The sequence below is a fragment of the Anopheles arabiensis genome, chromosome 2 (genome assembly GCF_016920715.1).
Source record: "Anopheles arabiensis isolate DONGOLA chromosome 2, AaraD3, whole genome shotgun sequence".
NCBI lineage: Eukaryota > Metazoa > Arthropoda > Insecta > Diptera > Culicidae > Anopheles > Anopheles arabiensis.
The window spans coordinates 52,771,894-52,795,304 of NC_053517.1; the positions used below are offsets into that span (position 1 = coordinate 52,771,894).

Here is a 23,411-nt window from a genome sequence, read left to right on the forward strand (position 1 = left end):
AAATAAACATGCAATAAATCGATTTAATTATCTTTCAACAAAAATGTTTTCGCTACATGAGTTTGACGGTTTGCGAGACTGTAAGATTTGGCAACAAATGTTAAAAAAAAATTATTGACCCTAGGCCTTAGTAACATAGTCAGTCATACGCAGACCATACAAAGTTTAAGCCCATGACCTGCATGTTGTTAAGTCGACCTAGTTGACGACTGTACCGCAGGGCCGGCTCTTTGATAAATGCATAGTAAGAGCATTAAGGGTGGCATAAATTTGGGGAATGAAAAGGTGCACACATCACTGTACGAGTCAATAAACGAATACTTGCTAAATATAGTCATTACAAACTATATTATTACTTCACAAAAATTCGCCTTCTTCGACATGGAAGCCTATATTTTCAAAGCTTTTAAGTAGTAACACAGGGATCTCAAAACTGTTAAGATATTTTAATTATTTCAATTTGATATTTAAACACGCTTTAAGAGCGTAATTTGTGAATAGATAGAATTTTAATGGAAACATTATTTATTTCTTTTGTGTTTGTGTCAGTTTTGTATGTCATATGAAAATGTGATTACTACCGTTTAGTTGAGACAGAAGATTTATTGAGTGACGGGTTATTTTTATATAAATAAATCGACCAAAGCACACTTGACTCAGTTCAAATTGTACCCTTTGGCCTTTTCTCAATGTCAATACTTACCCCTTTTCTCCTTCAAGCTTGCCTAGCTATAGTCTTTTGTCACCAAGTTCATAAAACATATATTGCAAAAATTTCTTTCAACAAACATAACATGTTCCATGCGCAAACCAGGATTTGTTCGGATTCATTTTATTTAAACCAATATCATATAATGCACCCTGCTTTTGCTATTCACCTGCACAACCCAACGCACTAGAGAATTATTTGTAGCGGCTGTTTTCACCCACCGTCCCCCACTGCAACTGAAGATCGGCAAATGTGTCTCAAATATTCATCCGTCAATAGTTTTACGCTCACTTTTAAACACTTTCAGTTCTTCATCATCCTACTCATGACCTTATTGTGGTATGCTAACACTTTTGCCCTAGATTGTTTCTTTTTTTTTTCTTCCATTTACTTTCCTCTTCTTCATCTCTTTCTCTCTGCACAGCACCTTCATCTGTACGGAGAACCTACTCCGGTATCGATCATTTTACAAAAAAGCCACCTAAATTATTCATGTTTTGCTGATTCTTTTGTTTATTTGTGAAGGGGTTTGATTTTCGTATCTCTTGATTGGCTGCATCGATTTGATGGATGATTTGACCTTTTGCACATCTTGACACGGTGCTTTGTCAAAACACTATTCTATCAACATGCCACGGTAGGGATTTATTTCCTCTAGCCTGTGTGTATCTCATGCACCTAATTTAAAGTGTTGCAGCTGTTCCTTTCTATTCCTACCAAGTTTGTTCTGCTTCAATAGCTTTCACTATTGTGGCATTGTTCCTATGTGGCATTTTGTATTAAATGTATGTATGTTTCCTGTTCTCCGCATTTCTTTTCCCATACATAATAATTTATTACATCGAAAAACGTTTAGAGTTAGATTCTTCTTAGGTAATCTTCTAGTAGCTCTCGGGTTTGGTTTTGCGTATCGGGTTTCACATCCTTCCTCTGTCGCTTACATACACGCTGACTGCCTCCGGTTGAAATGCCATATGCACAGAGGTGTATCCCTAACACACGATCATACAAAAGAAACTTTAATACATCTAGCTGTTCGGTTCGCTTGTACCATGGGTATATCATGTTCGATTCGATTGTGGATTCGATAGTTTAGAAGTTGCTACAACAATTTTGTTTTTCACTCGGCTGCAAACACACGCCAATCTGTGCTCCACTGTTAAGCCGGCGGAGCAAACCAAGACGGGCCGCTGGAATGAGTTCGAAACTAAGCATAGCCGTGGACTGTGATGGGATCTTTTGCCGATTGAATGCAGCTCGAGCGTGTTTGATTCTTTCATTATGGCGGCGTGTATTCTGGCCCTCGTCTGCCGCTCTTTGCCAACGGAAAGCTCTTATCAAATAACAACTATTTACACATCAGTTTTACCATCTAGTGCTGAATCTTTATGTTCATGTTTTTTTTACTGATTTTTTAAATATATATTTTTTGACGATGAGCATGAGTGTTTTGCAGCACTTTAGTGTCATTTGAAGGTATACCAGTGTTTTTGCACCCGAAGCGTCCCAATTCACGTTGCATGATTTCATTCCGATTCTGCCGAAATGTGTAAAAAGTAAATTCGATCAAATAAGCTATGCGCACGATACGAGCCCACGCTGTGTGTGTGTGTTCGTGTGATCAATTCCCCGCTTCCGGGGCGGGTTTTAACGAGGAGATTGATAAATACATTTAAAATTAATTATATTGGAGGCTGCTTGCAGCGGTGCAGCGTCAGTAACATCAGTAAGCAGCGTGATTGCCTTTCCTGTTGCACCGCTTTCCTGCGAGATTCTGGGGGTGGTGGAAATGATGCTGCTGAGTAGTATCATTAGTTTCATAAACATCGAAATGGATGCTCAAGGCTGAATCCGTGATCAATGTGGGGCGGAGAGAGAGAGAGAGAGAGTGCTAACAACAACAACAACAACCACGGCTACAAAGGCAAAAAAGCAAGCCAACGAAAGCCATCGATCAACGCGACCCAATCAGCGACAGTGTGGACTGCAGGATGGACGATTTATTTTCATCCCGCGCCCGTAGAATTAATCAATTTATTCCGTTTTCCAATAAGCACAGCGATAGCGAACGGGTGCGGAGCAAGTAGGGGTGCACAGGTGCACGCGGTGCGCTAAAGCCATAAGGTTTTGATTTGCAAGTCACATTTGGTTGGCTGGAGTTGGGAACATTTTCCCTCCGGGGCGGGCGCTCGCATTCCTATGCCAAACAGTAGTGCATTCAATTAATCTATCGTTGATGGCGGGCGAAGGTTGTTTGGCGAAGGAGGTGAAGGGGTTTCATTTGCTCCCGTTGCTCTCTTCCCCCTCGATGCCCCTCCACCACCCTTTCTTGATTGAATAGGACCTTAAGCATGTTCGATTTAAATCACCGATAAGCTCTCACTCCCCCTTTCCGCGTGGGCTGCGGCGCGAAGGAATGACGACGATGCTATTCGTGATTATTGACAAATTTCAAATGACTTTTAAGTGCAATGCACTTTTTTGTGTGTGCTGTTTATGGTTTTTGTTTGCTTGCAAATCACAGTTTTGGTGTGATTGATTGAGTTGAGCTCAAAGATAAAAACTGCATGTTGCGAGTTTTCCATTGCACTCTATTTGTGTCCTCTTCATATAGCAGTTCGCGCACAAGCAACAACGAGCGTCCTTTCCACAACTCACCTTGAACGATAAAAGTGTAAATGTGTTACTTTTCTTCTTCTTCCTCCCTCGTGTAAAAGATCATTATGATCAGTTTTCGTCCAACATGATCCAATTTTGCTCTTCCCCCTATTCATTTACCGCCAATATGGTTACACTGCAAAATGGGACGCCAAATGGTTCCGTTTATTGCAGGCATTTTCGAATAAGTGTTTCCCACTATGGCATCGCATTTTCAACACGTGCTTTTTTTATTTTTCTTCGCGATGCAAACAGAACGAAAGCGTACAGGGACGGGACGGACCGTCGCTGCAACAGCAGCAATGTGGAAAACAAAAATCGACACATCAAACGAAAGTGCACCAAAGCAGCATAACTTCATTTATTCATTTTCAATTAAATTTTCGCTTGCGGAACCGTGCCATCACCATGACTGTTCCGCCGTGCTCCCTATTCGCAGGCCGCCCCTTCCAATTTGCTCCTTGCTGGCTGCGCTATGTTGCACGTAGCGTAGCAGAGTACCGGTGAAGTACAACGGCAGAGGTGGAACGCGGGACCGAGAGAGACCATGATTGGCATCATGATAGTTACGGGCTCGGTATTGGTGCAACGCAGATACGATGCACCGTGACCGAATGCACTCTCGTGCTACCTTTTGCTCGGTACTCGGTTTGATGTTGCTATCGTGCACTCTCTTTCACACACACCCACATACACACACTTACTGGAATGAAGGGAAATTAAACAGTGAAAAGAAGTTTTTACCCATTTAGATGATGTTTTATCAACAAGGACCAGGACAAAAAAGGGATCGTAAAGTTAAACGAATAAGCGAAACTTTCACCCCTCTCCCTTTTTTCGCAAAACTCTTATTTTCAGCTCTATTGGTAGGAACGGTTTTTTATTTGCACCGATCGACTCATTATCAAATGAGAAGCACGAGAGAAACGAGTGTAGATCGAATTTGCATAGAATTTGTTGAAATGATTCCTATCCTTGCAATGTATTTCTGTATGTTTAGGTGTCTTGAGTTAATTTACTTTCAATAGGGTGAGAGTTTCATTCTTGGACATCAAAGACTCGTGTTTTGTAAACTGATTGATTACAGAATGCGATAGCGAGCACAACCTTTTATACAAATCGTTATTGGAGGTTTGTATTTAGAGTTCTACAGCAATTGATGCAAACGCTTGAATTTAGTAGAGCGAAGATGAAATCCACCCATAGGTATAACTCTGGTCACCGATCCAGACACGTCACCTATTCCTAGGATTAAAGGCATCAAATCAGAATCTTTGATCGACTTTGGAACTATTTGGAACGATTCAATCGAAAAGGGACACTCTGTACGGCGAGAAAAGTTCTGCAAAACACTCATCATCCACCATCCTCATTCTCCTCCTCCTCCTCCTCCTCCTCCTTCTCCTCCACCTCCTCCTCCTCCTCCTCCTCCTCCTCCTCCTCCTCCTCCTCCTCCTCCTCCTCATCATCATCATCATTATCATTAGTGTCATTCTAAACATCACGGTCGTTGGCTTTGGCTTTACGGTTCGAGACGCAGCGTGCTGGTTGCGGTCTGCCCCCACCATCCAGCTGCAGAAATATGCTCTCCTAAACCGCATGATCTATCGACGAGATGACACACCATTAACATTACGTGTGAATATGCAAGGGATATAGACCGGGATGGAAGGATGCAAAGGGATAGTCACTGCCCCATGCTCTCGCATGCACATGCAGTGGCTCAGCCGGGTAGGAGGACAGAAGGAAGAAAAACACATAACGCGTCAAATGATGGGGAACGAAATGTACGACAATCCGGTTAAATCCTGTAGTCAGTTTTTTATGCCATTCCCATTCCCCACCACGGCAATTGCGGGGAGTTCCAGTGGGGTTGTGGATTCTACGCCTCTTACTGCTGCTGCCGCAATGGGTCTTGTTAGCACTAACGGAGCACAGTAGTAGTAGTGTTAGCCGTCGGTTCCGGCTGGACACTGCATCACGGCATACGGGTGTAGGCAAACTATCTTCGAAGAAGCGCACCGAGCGGGACGAGCGGTCGACTGAGTGGGGCTAATGAGGGATGGTTGTTGTGCAGCACCAGTGCCAGCGTGATGAGGATCAGCATCCACAGATTTCGGCACCCGGCGATGCTTCCTGCCGGGCACGGCAATATCCGTCCACCGCCGGACGAGGTGACTGTAATGGGAGAGTATGCAAATGGATGAATTAGAGAGGTGGGAATGGTTTCAAGTAGATATGGGTCATTGTGCCTTGACATTGTGACACTTTGATAAAGTATTTATTTTGTTATTTATATTATAAATCTTATTTATATTATAAAGTTTGATAAAGCATTTGTGTTGTTGCAATACAAAACAGTTTACATCTTCAAGCAGCTCCCATATTTGACGCAATAAACATGATTTACTCAATGTACCTATTACTGCATGAATTTCATTAGATTCTCTTAAAATTTGCATGTTTCTTAAATCGTCTTTAGAAGAAAGAAGAAAGATATATAATTGATTATCCCGTTAATACAATTTTGTTTCTCTCATAGTTGGTATTGACTTTTCGAAGAATTTCGAGTAAGTATTTTCGAAGACTTTCGAAGTAAAGCAGCATCATCAGACTCATTTTAGGTACGCTGGCTTATTTTTATTATTCTGAAGGACGGAAGTTTTTGAATAAATCAATTTTTGGCAACATGTGTTTGTTTCTGGTTTCTGGCAACGTTACAGGCCAAAACATTAAAAAAAATCCTTGCCTAACGATATCTGAGATTGCAATGTGTCAAAATAAGCAATGTCATGCAAGACGCGGATGTTTGACCTGAGTGGCATATTTTCCATGTAATAAAATAATTGTTCGTTCCCAATTATAGCAACTTGCTAAAAGGTCCAATTTTGTTCGACGGGTCATTGATCGTGTCTCTCACATACACCATCAACTAAACTACGCAGTATAAATAAAGCGATATCGCGAAATATCAATCTCTTGTCATTCAAATCTTTAAGCAAGCAGCACGCTTCTCTCATATGATTAACAAATCCTTGGCACACGCGTGGCACAGAACTCCAAGCAAAAACACCCAGCATGGTAACAAAAAAGCACACAATCGGCTGTTCTTAACAAACAACAAAAAACAAAAAAGCACACAATGTGGCTTCTCATCGGCTTTTCAGAGCCCGCCTACAGTTCTTAAGAACATCTAAAAATCAATCACAACGTAAGGTTCCGTACCAAACAATTATATTGAATGTAAGATTTAATCGCATGTACATAATTATTATTTTCCACTAGATTGCGATAAAAGGAGCAAATAATAAACGGTTTAAATGCCCTCGAAAAGAAACGAAACACGAAAAATCAATAAATATAAAAAGAGCGATCGATAGATAATGATACAGTTTACAGACACAAGGAAAAAGATCGCGCACTGAATTAAAACAAAAATCACAGATAAATAAAAATGTCAACTAAATAATGGTTACATTTAACATTTTTAACACCCCATTTTCCAACCATTTCATACGCTAAATCATTAAAGTACCATTGTCAATAATGAACTAAAGCATCTATTTCATCATTGTTTATCGCTCATTGAATCATCAGCATAGCCGATTCTCTTTCTCTTTTCTCTTTTTAGCAAGGTTCACCTTATGGATCAGCACCGCATTTTCATCCACCACTAAGAAGATTTGGAGAAAAACAACATTTTGATGGAGAAAAAAAAACAAACAGAAAAATTAAAATGCATTGCCTTTACCTTTCGTTGACTGCTGAAACCACTCGCCAAAAAATGATTGGCTTGCGGTTCAATTAATCGATTAAAACCCTTTCATGTCATCTTTTTAACAAACCATCCAAGCGCTTTTCTGATTCCCTGCCCACATATTCGCACACACAAACGAGCGCCTTTCTTAGATGAAAGGAAGATAAAAAGGATTCTGACGCTCTCGATTGGTGGCCTTTGTGTTGTCCTTTTCCCTTTGTTTTTTTGTTGCTGCAGTCAAGCTTTTCATAGATGAGCGTTTTTTCTTCGAGTAATTTATCAGATCGTAGCTTTTTGAAGCTCATCCATTGATCTCTTTATCATTTTTGGTTAGGAACGGATTAGAATGGTTTCTTAAAATTTAGATAAAAAGAAAGAATTATCACGCCACAATGGCTTTCATTGGCGTAGCATGACCCTGAATTGGCTTTGATTTAAATATAGCATGTTTTCAACATCCGTTCGATTGGACAGCACAACGAAAGCGAACATGACTAAAGCTCATTGAAGAAGAAAAACAAAACATAATACAAAATAACCAACACAAAAACAAATCTCTATTAACCAAAAAAACCCACAAAAAAAGGTTTATTTTTTGGAAAACGGCATGACAAGGGCCATAGTCCCGTGCAAAACGGGCGTAAAAATACTCTTCCATTGACTGATTCCAAGATCTAAGGGATTCAAGAGTCTTGGTTGGCCTCCCTCCCCGATAGAACAATGCGCATTTCTTGGAGCAGAGAATGTCAAACAAATGGAGAGGGTGCAACAACAACAACAAAAAAGTTCCATTAGCTGCTGCCGTCCCCATTACCGGGGCCTTTGAGGTCGGTGTGTAGCCCGGGATTCGGGGGAATGGGAAATGAAAGGAAAAAACACTAGCCGACCAACATTCGACGAAGCGCCAAATCATCCTAATCAGATTGTCGGAAAAGCGTTATTCAGTTGATTAAGAGAATGTGAGTGCGTCCGTCGATTCAGTGCGTATAAATTGGGCGTAGGATGGTTTGCTCTGCGAAAACCGGGCGAGCGTGAAGATTATGGTGAATTTACTCCCATTGCTTCTTTATTTTTATTCTTCCTTTTTTCTCCCTTTTCCAGCAGCAGGATGGCGACACACGCATGCATATCATCGCAGCGAAGGGGTCGCCTTTTCCGGTCGGCCCCAAATGATGAGGTTGGATTCTTTTTCGCCCTTTCCACGCCAAACGACACTGGTGTCTTGCGCTGAGGACACTCCTGCTCTGCCCTATAGCCCAAGCCCTGCTCAGCCGGAACTAATCTAATCCTCTCGAATTGGCCCCAAATGTCCGTTTGATCATCCTTCCGGTCCGGCCGCGTCGTGGAGGGTGAGAGCTAGAGGTCACATTCCAGCGTGGCAGAATGATAAATCAATTTTGCTACACTGGATCTCGTGTAAGGAGACTGGCAGCATCTTAAGCATTTGATCGGTGTGATGGTATCACCACGGCTTGCATCGAACCGGGGTAAAAAGGAAGAAGGAAAACATTCTTGAAAGCGGGAAAGTCCACAGTCACGAGGCACACCTAAAAGTGACCGGAAAAACATCTGTTGATTAGCTTTCGGGCCCAATTTCGATCCACTGGTGGCCGCTGGTGAAACACTAGCGCAACCAATAGATTACTATACTCTTGAGGCTTGTGACCAGATCAAGCCCGTTTCGCTCCTATTCTGTCTGGGTGTCCAGCGTGCGATGCAGGGATGGTAACGAAGCGATAGCTTCGTAATGGTGCCAGGGCCATTAATCAAAGTCGGAGATTGTGGCCTTCGAATTCGGTGCTCGCTTCTGATTGAGTTTTCTTGATTCGCCATATCATGATACCATTGCTATTCTGCACTGCACTGTACGACGGGAGGAAGGTTATTATTGTTTTGTGAATTATGCTCCAAGAACGGTGACAATGTTGAAACGGAAGAAAATGTTTCAGACCGTTTTTTTACATATTGTTTAATTTGATCTTTACTTTTCTGATGTAATGTTTCGATTGGTTGGTCGAGTTGCAATAGTTTAAATAGGGTTTTGTCTGTATGGTTGAGTAATTGTTGCTTATAATTGTTGGGCTCTCTGTATAAATGATAGAAAACATTTTCAAAATAAAAAAACCTAACGCCTGTTAAAGATCTTAAATATGCTCTACCGCAGCTGGTATAGAAATAATATCAATAGACACCCAGCTAACATCCGGCACCATCCCTCTGCAATCGAATGGCGTTTGTAGTTTGATGGATGCCCAGTTTGAAAATAACAGATCAAAGTCATTCTTCAACAGTCACCTTATTCCAGTACCGCTTCACACATGGCGCATGGCGAGAAGAAGATCCAACCTGCAGCCCAGAGCGGCTGTAAATTGCCCTCTCTCGTATATTCCCACCGACGATAAACGCACCGTGGTGGGTTAATCATCCTGGGACCATCGTTCGGGAGTGCTGTTTACACACTTCAAACCCACACGGCAAAATGTACGAGGACTGGGAAGGGGGGGGGGGGGCAGGTGTTCAATACGTACCTCTGGCCGGTATTGGATCCCGCTGGGGCACGCCCAGCTCCAGCTCGGTGTAGCGCTCGTACAGCTTCCCTATGGTGGCGGTACATCGCAGCAACAGTGCGCCACCGGATCCGGACGCACCGCCTAGTCCCGGCATCAGCCCCGTACCGAAGTGCGAGCTTTGCAGGTGTAGCCGTAAGGTGAGACTGCTCGAGATCAGATTGTCCGTGGTGGTTCGTGATTCTTCGTGCGATGTGTAGACCTGCAGAGAAAGAGACGCGGAAAAACGGTATCGACTGTATCAGCAAATGGTTTCTATATTTGATACACCGACCCTCGATGGCTCGAAGCCATTCTAAAATCTGGCGGGTATCTGTGGCGATGGTCTAATAAAACAGAGAAAATAACACACTAAACTACCTGTAACTCTCATCGCGTACGCCTCGGTACGGTATTCAGAAACCTAATCAAACTTCAAACGGAACGGGCGACCTGTTCGCTGCCAATACACAGCACCGCTTTAGTGTACCCGGGAGGGCAAATGGGCTGGCGGGTTTTCCGATTTCCGAGGCCCGGGGCCAGAAATAATGGACGAATTCAGTATGAATAATAAAGGCAAACGACCGGGCCGAGCTCCCCGGCCGCATGACAGTGAGTTCCGAGATTTATCGGTCCCATTTGGACCGATTCACGGGTTTTCTTTTCTCGATCGATCGATCGAACGGGCATCCTTTGGATGCTATCTGGTGGTCAATGGCACCGTAGATAGGCAGAAAAAGGGTTGAACTGGACGTGCGTACTTTTATGGCACACTTCTTTTACGGCCAGGAAGACGCTTCCGCTAGTAGAAACACAGAGATAAGGAAAAGGAGGGAAGACTGAGAGAGCGGAAAGCAAGAAGCATAAGAGGATTGAAGTACAATATTGTCGTCTATCGCAGGATAAGCAATGTTTGCGTCTAGGTTAAATCCTTCGCTAAACTTTACTCAGCACTCAGGTACTGTCAGCGGTGGAGCAACACGGGTTGATGTGTTGTGGGCGAGTCTGCCCTGAGCCTGGACCGATATTTATTGCAATTTTATGTTTATCGGTCGTGCTCGATAATGCAAACGCTTAGGAATGAGCCGAATCACGCCAACCTGCTCGGCGTGTACGGTTTGCCTTCCGCGCTCCGTGCCGTTCGCTCGTGGCAGCGGCAATGAACGAGCAATATCGAGATGGATCGAGCTCCCAAGACCAAAGTGATGTAGTCATAAATGCTAGCTTCTTTACGATTGAGCCACCGAGACTCTCTTCCCGAGGGGTGCTGAGGGGATGCTGACAGTGACGGTGTGGCCATATGTATCGAGTTTCATTGGCTGGCTATTTTTATGTCATCACTTCGCATGACGCGCACCGGGGCTGGACGGCGGGGCATGAACCGTCGTGTACTTCGAGTCGTGTGCGACATGTTTGGTTGTAGAGATGATACCGAGACGAGCGGGTAGTGGTTGGTGACGGACCAGCAGCTTAACAGTTGCGAACAGGAACAGGATCCGTATCAGTAAATCATAAACTTGTCGATACGCTTTTTATGTGCCGAAGGTCGTGCTCGGTCCCGGGCACAATGACACTGAGGGGCGCACACATTGTGAAGGACGCATCGTTAAACGAAGGAACGTTCTTGGAAGATTAAGAGACCGTCCCGAGCGTGTGGGCTTGTTGGTGAAAGTAGAGGTTTAAGGTTTGCTACGCTCAGGGAAATGGAATGGAAAATTGTTCACCTCGTACGGACGGTGCTCCGAACACGAGCAAAACAAACGGAATGAGCGATAAAAAAGGGAAAGTAAAAATTTATTACGACATGACTTCCGATAAGCAAATAGGGTCGAGGGTGAGCCGGGGTTGCAAGGGAGCAACGCAAGGGGCGCAAGGACGGGGATAAGCTTCCCGACTGATCGCACAACCATAAGGTGTTGGATAAGCCGTTGAGATGAGCGTGGAAATGGGCAGCTGGGTGCCGGTACAGAGCAACAACATTTACATTTGCTAGTAACAATGGCGGCGCAGAGCCAAAGCAAAACCGTACCGTACTTAAACAAGCATTTACTGTTTGCCTGTCCGCTTCGATATGCTGGAAAGTGAAAGATTAAACAACCGGGAGATATAATTTTTGAAGCACTGTAAACGATTCGCCGCCTTTGCGAGAAAGCAGGAGAGAACTTTGCCTAGTACCGGCCAGCAACGTTGTGCATTATACACAAAACTGCTTCACATCAGAACTCAGCGTGGGATTAAAACACGACAAAAACCCCAAAATACACTCACACACACATTGTACGGCGTGTGTTCAAACAAGGAAAGTTGGCGAACAAAACATACACCCATCGCTCATTGTAGCCAGTGGGGCAGACTGTTTCCGAGATTGAATTCTGCATTGTGCATGTTGTGCACCGCGGTGGGTGATAGTAACGGCTTATGCTAGTTACCTCTGGCAGTGGTCAGTGGAAATAGTTCGCTCGTATTGCTACAATTACACGCCTTCCAGTTGTACCCCGTCGTGGCCGGAGCTTCAAGGTAAAAGTTTTCCCCATGCTGTAATTTATTCCATCGGGCACTATTGCTTCCTGTTTTATGGCGTGCAGTGTTTTTCTAGCAGAGTTTCTACGATTTAACGAACCTGCTAGAATGATTATTCACGCTCGTTTTACCCGCACACGGTGGTCAGGCAATGCATTAACTACAGTGTTGGATAGTAACAGTGCTTTGGTGTAACAACAAACCCAACAACAACATTAAGGGAATCTCTAGCGTGTCGATGGTTATCGTGTTCGTGTTCATTACATTTGTAGTTTTATTCGCATGAAGCTGGAATTGTAACACAATGTTATCGCGTTCAGTTTACTGATTTTGACGAAAAACTCTTAGTGTAGTGTACATTTGATTCAAAAGCTGTATATTACTAGAAATTCGAAAATACAACCTCTATTACGCCTGGTAACAATTTGTTGAGTAGCTGTTTAGACTTTCTTAGAACTGGTTTTGTGTGTAATTAGTGTTTGTTGCACAGTTTAAAAATTAGTCTGTTTTCTCTCGCTTAACTTTTGCTACTAACTTTCTCGATGGCGCCTATTCTCGATCAGCTTCGCAAACATTCTTGACCCCGCATGACCCTGTTTTGCGACCGCTGCCGAACTTTTCCCCAATTGGTCATATTTGTAGTACGCTAGTAGTCCCGCCTTTGGGGATATCTTTTTGTCCATTAAAACGTTTTTTGTTTCTTGATGAAACTATGTTGGTCATCTTGGGTGTGTGTATGACTCGGACAGTTCCTCTGAGAGTTTTCCGATGCCACCACATGCTCGTTCAAAATATTTCGATTTCGATGACGATTGATATAATTCATTTTTTTAAGCATTACGAGTGATTAAAATATGTTTTTTTTCAAATGGACTGTTTTTGCGCTGATTCTATGACTTCAACCACTATAGAAATATGTGTGGCGCATAAATATGACATAAATGCGTTGAAATTGAATAAATCAAATGCAATGCATAGTAATTATTGTAAAAACATTTAGTTTATTTGCATAATGTTGAAATATGAATAAATATCATTCATAAAACTTTATTAAATACACAAAAAATATGTGCATCTCTATAATTCCATTTCCTAAGATTTTTAAATAGTTTTTTTTAAAGAAATTAATGTATATGTTGAAAAAAATAATTTATATGGTGAAGAAATAACTTCATATCAGTCATAAAATATTTTATTATATTAAATTATTCTCCATCATCTGTCAGACCCGCTAGGCCCCGAAGGGTCGCGTTTAAATGGCACATTCCTTAAGTGCTCGTGCTTTTGCCACTATCCGAAACGAAATTGATTATGAAGTGCAAGGGCAAGCAGTTCTTACGCGACTCGTTTGAAGTGCACTATGGTGTGCGCAATCAAGGTGCAAAGCTGCACCAGTGCCCTCATGTAATTCAATGTGCGGAATGAATTTCCTTCCATTATCACTTTCTGTTTGTCTGGGACCAGTACGCCGTGACCCACATGCTCGTTGAGATGTTGACGGCAGGTGATAAATTAAAAGTGGCAAACGTGTGCTGCCAGCGTACTGCTTGCGACGTTGCTACCTGCCTTCCAAGGCCCATAAGCTAGCTTCTCTCTTTGAGCCTGACGCACCCGGCCCAAGGCTGTGCATAATTGGAGCGCCAAGAAGGATTTGAGCGTTATTCCACTCGGCAGGCTTGCTGGCTGGCTCCCAGCGGGGCAATATTGTGCTCAGCAAGACTGAACATTGCCGGGTGAAAAATAGAAAATTCGTCTGCAAGTGAAACTTTTCATGTGCAAGTTAAGTAATGTTTCGCCCTTCTCTGCCAACCAACCCACGAAGCGCTGAGGGCCGTGCCCGTTGAAGGAGAATGGGGTCAAAAATCTGCCCCACGAAGAACGTATTACGATGTCAGTTTTAGTTTTACTCTGCCATCAAACGGGTGGCGCTTGGTCGACTGCAGCAAATATGATGACAGAGCGCATCTCAACTCGTTCGGTCGCGAGCCCACCAGCCAGTCCACGGCCGAACGTCAGCGAAAAAGATCTCGCACCATAACAAGATTTTCATTTGAGTCACATCCGGCCACCAGCTGCCATGAGAGAGGGAAACCATTTTTCACGCCTCCAACATGTGGTACCAGAAACTGTCGGACAGAAATCGCCTGTCGTTTTCTCTCTTCACTCTCTCATCCTCTCTCTCATACCCTTTATCAGTGGCTCGTTACCTTGGTGGAACGCTTCACATATTTGAGAGTTCTGCACCAGCATCACCCAGAGGTACAGCGAGAGGAATGTAATTTAATGTAGATCTTTTTTTTTTGTTGGTCACTCCCCGAACCTATTCTATTTTCCTGTGAGCGTATAAATTGTTCCACCCGCAACCGTTTACCGCAGATTCAATTTACGGTGGACATATTTTGCCACAATTTTGTTGGCCCAACCTTGCCCATAGCTGTGCTTGGCCCCGTGAACCGTACCGTACCGCCCATCGGGCAACGTAGATGGATGCTTTACGATGGCAAAAGTTTGTCAAAGTTCGTTGAATGCTCAAGTGGAGTGAGTTGAAAGGAGGCACGTTTGAAAACATCGACAAACCATGGTGGAAGGCAACATTGATGAGCTGCGGTTGTGGAAGGAGGAAAGTCGTCGCTGTGGCAACATCACCTGAAATTCCCTCCTGAGGGGTGTAAAGTAGAGAGCCAGGAGACTTCATAACTGTATGTGACCCGTAATTGATATGGAAAGTTTGGGCTAGTGGTCGAAATGGTGCAATAATAAGAGTGGCTTTGCACTAAGAAAAGTGATCGCTTCATGTTAGTGGTAGCATAGGAGTAGTAATTAAAATTTATGCTCAGCTTTAAAATGGACCCGTACCCATGGGAGTCACAAAAAATTTCTGTCGAAAACGACATGTGCCAATGAATATTTTATGGTCCAAAAATGGTTCAATGTTTACAGGAAATTGTATGTTGCACTGCAAAGAGAAAATTAACAGAAAAACCACAGCAAACAACTTATTGCTAGTGAATTGTAGCTCATGGCAATGCTCAGTTTAGATAATATTAGCTATGAATTGGAGTTTGAAACTGAAACAGTTGGAATTTAACTTTAAAATAGTCAGTCTAATACTCGTATTAACACACATTTCTAGTAAAACAAAACTATTCGCGGAAATGAAGCACTACTCCACCATCGGTGAAGCAGCTCGCTAGCCTTGAAAAGGATACCTTGCAGTGTTCTTTCGAATTTCCGGCCGTTTCGCAATGCAGAGCATATCAAGCGTGAAGCATAATTTGAACAGCCGCGCCACGGCTAAATCGGCAAATTAGCGTGCATCCGTACGCTATTGATTCGTCGTTCGGTTTGCTAGAAAAAGAGCGACCGAATACGTTTCGCGGGCCATCTTTTGCTCAAAGCCGCTCTTTTTATTTTGTCCAATCAACTGACGCCGATCAAGGAGGGCGATTTGCCAAGTGTACACACTCAAAAGGCAGACCAGCGCGGACCGACCGTAGCGTGGCAAGAGTGTCAGAGCAGGGGCCAAACGAGCCGGCAGGAACGGAATGGAAAACCACTCACCCGGTATGAAACTCAAAATGGTGCGTAATTGGCTCAATATTAAAATTTACTCAATGGAATGCAAATTTGTCTCAAGCTGCTTCCCGGACTGACGCTCGTTCCGCGCACAGATCGAAACCAAAACTCGCGGCTGCTCTTGAAATCGCTCGGCGCGGTACTAGACGACAGCTGGAATTCGTTTGTTCATACCACCATTCTAAGCTGGCATTTCATGCAAGTCGACTCTGTATGTGTGTGTGTGTGTTTCTTTTTGTGGTCCAACGTTGGTGCCAGCCCTATTATTTAGGCTGTTTGTGCTTTGGTTAGTTGAAAGAAAATCCAACCTAGGCGTATTGTGCAGGCTGCTATGTCACACAACAACAAAAAATGCAAAGAATCGTGGAAACACACAGACACACGCCGAGAAAACAACAGCAGCTTACCCACACGAATGCCCGAAAAATCGCTAACCAAGACAGAAACGAAAATGAAGATAGATAAAGCGTCTCGGAGAAAAACACTCGCTTCATTATTCTTATTTTATGCCCCTTTTTCCTTCTTCTCGTGTCATTTACTTCCACTTCGCGGGCGCGGGAGACGTGCCGTGGCGGGTAGCGAGCGTTGACTGGCTGTTTCGTTTGTACAAATAAAAAATAGCCGACTGCTGGCACATGACTTTTCCCTTTATTTTCCTTTTGCTCTCCAACTTCACTGTGTTTCCTCCACTTGGCGTGGGAGGTGGGGCAGGTGACGGAGAGTAGGTCAAAGGATCCCGCACCCTGACGCTTTATTCGGAGAATAAATGATTATTGTTGTTGTCGTGCCGGTGTACCGAAACAATGAAAGCGAACGATTTATGCGCGTCCTCTAACTGTGCCGCACTGCCGCAACACGGTGGGGTGAGGTGTGCGTGTACGATGGAGTGCAGAGGGGAATGACTTCAAAGTCGGACCACCAGGACCGTTTGTTGGTGGTGGTGGTGGTACAGCGTTTCCCGAGGGCGAGAATTGGGCCCCCACACTCTCGAGAGCGGTTAACTTTCATCATTGTGCTGTGCGTACTTTTTCCCTTCCATGTTTTCACTGTAGCATGAGGCAAAAAAGCTTTACACCGTAGGTACACTAGCACGTGTACGGAGATATGATGCACCCAATTGGTGGAGGTCAAAAAATCAGTCGTTGCTTGCTTTTTGTGCGCCTGAGTTTGCCCCCTGAGAGTGATATTTTTTTCTTTATTTCACCAAAAACCTCCTCCCTACTGACGGGCGAGATATGGTTGTTTTGTTTCAACCATTTCCCCACAGCCAGTCAGACGGAGCGCTGGACAGCATAGCATAATTAGACAGAAACAGTGGACTTGATTTAGCAATAAAATGGAGGCGCATGGTGCTTCACCGTCAAACGTTCGAAATGGGCAAACGATGGGTGAAAAAAAGAAAACGCACGGAAAAAATGGAAAGAACAAACAAACGAATCGCACTGGCTGGCTGTAGCTCTGGCAAGAAGTAATCACGAAAACAAATCTGTTCCATGACCTACAAGGGACAGTGTGACAGCAGAACAAAAAGCAAACGATTAGCCACGCGTTCTTTATTACGGCGACAAATTGAGAGCGAAGTGGTGTCATTTTATGGGACAATGATTACGTTTATATTAGAATTAACGAGTGGCAACTCAATTCGGGCGTATGATGGAGTGTGACAGTAAGTGAATATTTAAATTTATCAAATGTACCCACGCGGGCTATTAATGGAGTTATTATTTTTTGTGTATTTTCTGGGCAGGATTAGTTTAAATCCAAGTCGGAGAACCTTTTTAACGTGTAATAAAATAATTGAGAGTACTAAGCATAAGCGTTTAAGTGCATGATAAAAATGCTTAAATAATGAATATTCCTAAGTTATATCAATAAAGTAAATGATAATGGACACAATCAAATTTTTAAAAGTGAGTTCCTTAGATCCTTTCGAAATGTCTACAACATCTGAAAAATCAATATAAAATTCATAACACAAAGGCTGACCTGAAAAAAAACATTAAAAAAAATCGTAAAATGTTTTTAATGACGTGGTTGTTGTAGGCTAAGTGTTCAAAAAAATAGCAATTAATAAAATTTTACCTTTTTCTCACTACTTATGTGCAACTAAGTTACATTACATATGAATCCATGACGCGAATTTTGTTAGATCGCGAAAGTTGACGTCTCTAATTATATTTATTTTAATTTAATAATTTGAAAAAAATAACAACAACATTTTATTCAAATGTTAAAGTTTTGCACTGGTTTTTGTATTGCATGCTAAACAATTGGGAAGATTTGTTTTAAGCAGTTTTATTCAATAAAGTTTACATAAACTGTATTAAAATGTACACATTCAAATAATATCAAATAAAATAAAATAAATATCAAATAATAAGGTAAGTTTAAGAAAAGTCAGTAAAACAAAACCACAATTTCTATACGCTGTGCAGATGTGAGTGATCATGGTTCAATTTTAACTTCGATCGTGCCGGCAAACGCAAGGATAACGCAAATATCACACCAGTAGCTCACATTTAGATAGCTAACTAAATCTTAAAAAGCATGTTAACAACAGTAAGTTATGTTTTGGTTTGTCGTTGGCGAATAAAATAATGTGAGGTAATGTCTGTAAAGACGCACACATACACCAAAATGATAAAAATCTAGGGATGTATAAATACAGCGGCAATAAAACTTTTGTTGAAACTTTAAGGTTTCTAACGATTTTTTTGTTTTTTTTTTGTGAAATAAAAACATGTTTTTATGCAGTTTTGAAATGTTCGGAAAAGATGGACATCTGATATGGGAAAGTGGGATACTTAGAAGGGTAAGAGTGACACCTGTAGAAAACGTTGGAGATTGAAGAGGTTTACAGTATTTTAACAAATCCTATTACTTTGCACGTCTTGGTACGTACATAAACCAATTCTTGGCCAATTGCAACAACGGTTCATTCAGCTGTGAATTTAGGAAATGTTAGCACCGCTTTTAATGTATCATATAATGCAGAAGGTAAAGCATTATTACGGGCACTAACAGCTTGTTTGAAGCACTTGTTAAAAGGTCCAGCCATTTTTCCAATCCTGTTAAAATCAACTTTTTGATCTTTATAGTTCTCTCATCTATTCCTCTCAACAGAATATCCCATATATTCCTGAACGATGCCATATCAATGTTTTTTCTTATTGTTGATTAAAGTTGTCCAAGTAGTGGCAAGATAAAGGGTTTCGTAAAGTGCCTCATCAACGTGGAGCGAATAATATTATAACGAATGGTTGTTATTTCAGGTGTTCCGTTTCTCGCATATTTCAATGTTTTCTCTATTTGCTTTATGGTTCATGTCTTCCGATTACCCTTACTTAAGGAATAAAAATAAAATTAACAAAAAATTTCAGTGTCCATCTTTCCCTACGACAGAGTGTCCGTGGTTTCCCATTTTGGTGTCAGGATTCTTAACTTTTTTTAAATTTCATTGCCGTTCTTTCATTAGGTTTTAGCTTAATACTTACGACAACCAGGGGCGGTTTTAGCAATCCGCAAACTAAGCGGCCACTTGGGGCTCGTTTATAACTGCAACTACGTTTTGAATAGAACTATGTGAAGTTGTTTAATTGATGTTGAGCCCAAAATTTGCTAGAATTCGTGCTACATACTGCCAGCATGGCTTATTCAGCAACTCCACCAAGCAAAGCCACCGATGCATTCGTGTCATGTTGCCCATTATGGCGCTGTTCACAGTAACAGCCTTTGTAGTGACGCAAACGCAAGCGGATCGGTACGACATCAAATGACAACGCCCGTGCAACAATTGAACATTGCATCGCTGCATCGAGGGCGTGCGTAAAAGGAGCGGCACGAAATGAGTCTGTCAAGTTAAATCGACAACCAACAAAGGGAAATAAGCAACAATGACAGAATCCCAGCACGTTCCGTACGCTTTTGTCTATCACCCGACGGAGTGGATTGAATGTTGCATCGCTACTGCACCGGAAATACAAACTATTGAACGACCACCGACTGCATCCGACCGTGGGGAGGAGAGACACGTAACGGCAAGATATTGCTTACCTTAAAAAGGGGCTGCGTTTGGGCGGGTTGAAATAACGTGCTACCCTTTTCCGTGTGATACGTGCTTTTACCGTTGCTGGAGCGAGTACAAAAAGATTTTCCCCTACTTTGCCCCCACTGTGCATGTACGGGTTTAGTTCATCCGATAGGCAGTTCTTTGGGCCGGAATAGAACAGCATGGAACAAGCATGTGGCTTCGCCAGGATCCAGCAGACGCTTGTTGCTTCAACAATTCACATGCATTGGATGACACACACACACATACACACACAGTAACTCTATTGTTGTGTTGTACCCGCCTCTTTGCCCATTCTCATTTGCATCTTTAGCAAAATTGTGTGGTGAAAGTGCATTAAGTGCATGCGTTTTGTGAAGGCGTCTACGGTTCGTTGAGCCGTTCGGCCCTACTACCATTGAGCAGAGGTGCAATGCGAGTTCTCCCACTCGTGTAAGGGCTTTTGTTATTGTAGGCCACGCTTTGTGAATATCCCGCTGGGGAACTTATGGGTTAATAGACGCCCCACTAGAAGCGGTCGGCTTGGTTGGGGTGAAGTACGTCTGAAAGGGACAACTGTTGCTGCTTCTTGTGTGACGCTGCAAAGGAAGAATGAGGAGCCGATAACTTTGTTCTCGAAGCAGCAACCCATAGAAGAATATTAAGAACCTGCAATACGTTGTTTTGCCACCCGGAAGGAGCACCGGGAGAAACAGGGAGGAAAATGCACTCAGCAGAAAGTTTGCTCATTTGCATCGGGAATTTCCTAGCCGTGCTTAACCTTTTTTCTTGCCTTAGAACAGTACGGTACACGGCTGACACGAGCTTCCTGGTGCGAGCGGGTTCAGCGAAGGTTAGTTTTTATGCCGTCGCTCATCACTCCCGCTTGCCGGAAGTCCCATGATAAGCATCCGGGGAAAGTATCCGTGTACGTGAGAGTGAGTAAAAGTTGATTTGCTGTTGACAAAACATCCTGTTCTGTCACATCGGTAGTTGTACCACAAATGCGCCCCTGCTGAGGAGTGGCCAAAGGAAAGGAGAATGGACAATAGAAGCTGTTCTTTTCTAAAATGTTTCTTTATTTGGTTAGAAATCTGAAGAAACAGGAAAGCAAACAGAAAAGAAACGAATCTGTTAAAAACTGAAGCATAGTGCTCTAGCCCTTTCCAAAGCGCCATTTTCTTTGGCGCAATAGAAAATTTGTTTTCCGCTTCCGCGGACGCGTACCGTACCGCCTCACGCGCTCTGTTCGTGCAATGCAGCAGACACAATGGTTTATGGGAGTTGTTGGTTTTGTTGGTCGCTTGCACAAACTGGGTTTTTACGACGACGACTTTGCCTGTCGCTGCGGAACGAGAAAAGTTAGCATATTTTAATGCCACTATTTTCCATCTCTTGCGTTCCTATCGGCCACCATCGGCGCTCTGGGTTGCGTATTTATGGTGCGGTGCCGTACAAATACCATACAAAAGGGGGTGACCCGGTGCAGCGCCGAATCAAACGCTAGCCGCGCACTAGGATATTAAGTGTGGGTGGACGCTTTTGTAAAGTCCCGGCCAAAGTAAGTGCTTTGGTGTGAGAATGATTGTTTTTAAAGTGCTTGTACAACATCGGTTCAAAAGTCGGCACGGAACGCGGCGTGCCATGAGGCACCAGTGACAAAAGTGTTGTGCAAGAAGAGCACCGCTTCAGAGGACCGATGTGTCAAGAACGGAAGTGCCGGCAAAGGGGGGAACGGTTTATGACAAATGGACCCCACAGGGACAACAGTCGTTTGCGACCGGATCGAACGGAGTGGAAGCGTGAGGAGCCCAAACGCAGGGCGAAATCGTCATGGTGTGGTGGAATGATCAGCTCAGGAAAGCAGCACTAACAACGTAAAACTTTACCAAACAACGGCTGCAAGGGGAATGGATTGAAATGTTGTGGCTTAAGCTTGCACAAAAGGAGCAGCGGCCCGGAGGCGATTAACAACGGGACGGAAGAAACAGGGAGCGGGTTGCGAATGGAGCCCGGGCATGACCTCTCCTACTGGAAGCGTTTGTGTCTCGCGCGGCTGATGATTTATGGAAAATTTCAAACCCGACGGACAGCTTTCAACAGCTTTCCGGTGGGTGTTGTGCTGTTTCGCACTGACCTTTTACCGGGGGATGGACGGAACGGTGGCACATTGCTGGCTGGCTGGCTGGCTGGCTGGGTGACTTGCCGAGGGACTAACAGACTGATTGACTGACTGACTGATGGATGGATGAAGGTTTGCAGTAGGTTTGTTGGATTTTTCTTGTTTTCAAAACTTTTTGACCGAAAAATACCCGTTTGCCCTAATGATTTGTAAAATGAAGCAATCTGCAGTCGAAACAGCGCTCCCTAGAATCGTTTTTCTACGCCGAAGGATAAAATCAGCATCTCATGTTTGTCTGGTTCGTTTCCGCCCGTTAACTAGTTTACGTTTGTTAGAAAATTGAGATACATTTTGGTTAGGTGTCATAACGTGGTGGAGGTTTTTGTTGCGAATATCAGTAAACACTTTAATCACCTGCGTAAGTGTTAATTAGATTTCAATGAATTTAATTTGGAAAATATGGTACTCAGTGGCTTTACACAGGTGTTTGAAAATTTAACGCCTTTTTAGCTTTAGCTATGTGGTCGAGCGATCAGGATTGTCATGTGATCAATCAAGATTATTACTTTATAATTCGATAAAAAATAACTTAATCGTGGATTAATTTCCATTTCACGATACAAGCAGCATTACTAGTGCAAGTGTGGTTATTGGTATTACAAGCGTAAGGCATCTCTTATCCACTTAAAACAAGGAAACAGCAAAGATTACAATGGTTGTATAGGATGATTTTACTTTCAATGCAATCGCAAAAAAAGCTCTTGTTAGGCCTTCACATCGGACAGCAACAAAAAGCGTTAACATGAAAACCAACTATGCTGCAATTTGTTAGTATTTATCTCCGTGTCCATCGCCACAACCGAGTACGTTGAGAGCATAAAAATTAGTCAAATATGAGATTTCTATCACATGCCACCGTCTCTGGGCATCGCGCCCGGTTTGTACTTTTGTTCTCGAGCACATATTGTGCGCCAGAGCACATCGGAGACGTGCCCTCACTGTGGCCAAGTGGCAATATGGCTTTGTCAAAGCTCTAATTGACATGGCGATGGTTCGGCGCGGTAGTCTGCTGGTTCGGTATGCTGGTTCGGAACGAAGTCGAGTAGCAAAACTGCCAGTAATCCACGGTGCAAAAGGGTGGATACAAGACACACACACAGACACAGCCACACACACAGCACTGCTAAACCAGCGACATGGCCACGAAAGACACGTGTCTCGATGGTGCTGTCAGGGTTGGCAAATTGAATCTGTCACAGATGACAGGCAACGTGTTTATCGTCCCGAGATCAAACCTTCCAGCTAGAAAAGAATGGCAAGATACAAAAAAAAAATACTTCCAAGGTTAGAGGTCAGATGGTATCGGGTTTTGGCGTAGTTTAGATAGCACTGGTGAACTTATATTTTTTATGCTGACGATCACGATTTTTTTTTTTTTGCTATCACTAATATGAATAGCCTTACCGTTTTTTAAC

General features: G+C 43.1%; 1 protein-coding gene across 4 annotated transcripts in view; it reads right to left on the bottom strand.

Annotated features, from left to right (window-relative positions):
* Positions 1-4,824: 4,824 nt before the first annotated feature.
* The window catches only part of LOC120895909, a 140,352-nt gene continuing 121,765 nt past the window's right edge, over positions 4,825-23,411 (bottom strand). For all 4 annotated transcript variants that reach the window (XM_040299650.1, XM_040299649.1, XM_040299648.1 and 1 more), the window contains 2 exons: positions 9,653-9,893; positions 4,825-5,545 (listed from right to left, as the gene is read on the bottom strand). In XM_040299650.1, coding sequence (XP_040155584.1) covers positions 5,370-5,545; positions 9,653-9,893 — 417 coding nt within the window. In that variant the 3' untranslated portion in view covers positions 4,825-5,369. The remainder of the gene's footprint in view (positions 5,546-9,652; positions 9,894-23,411) is intronic.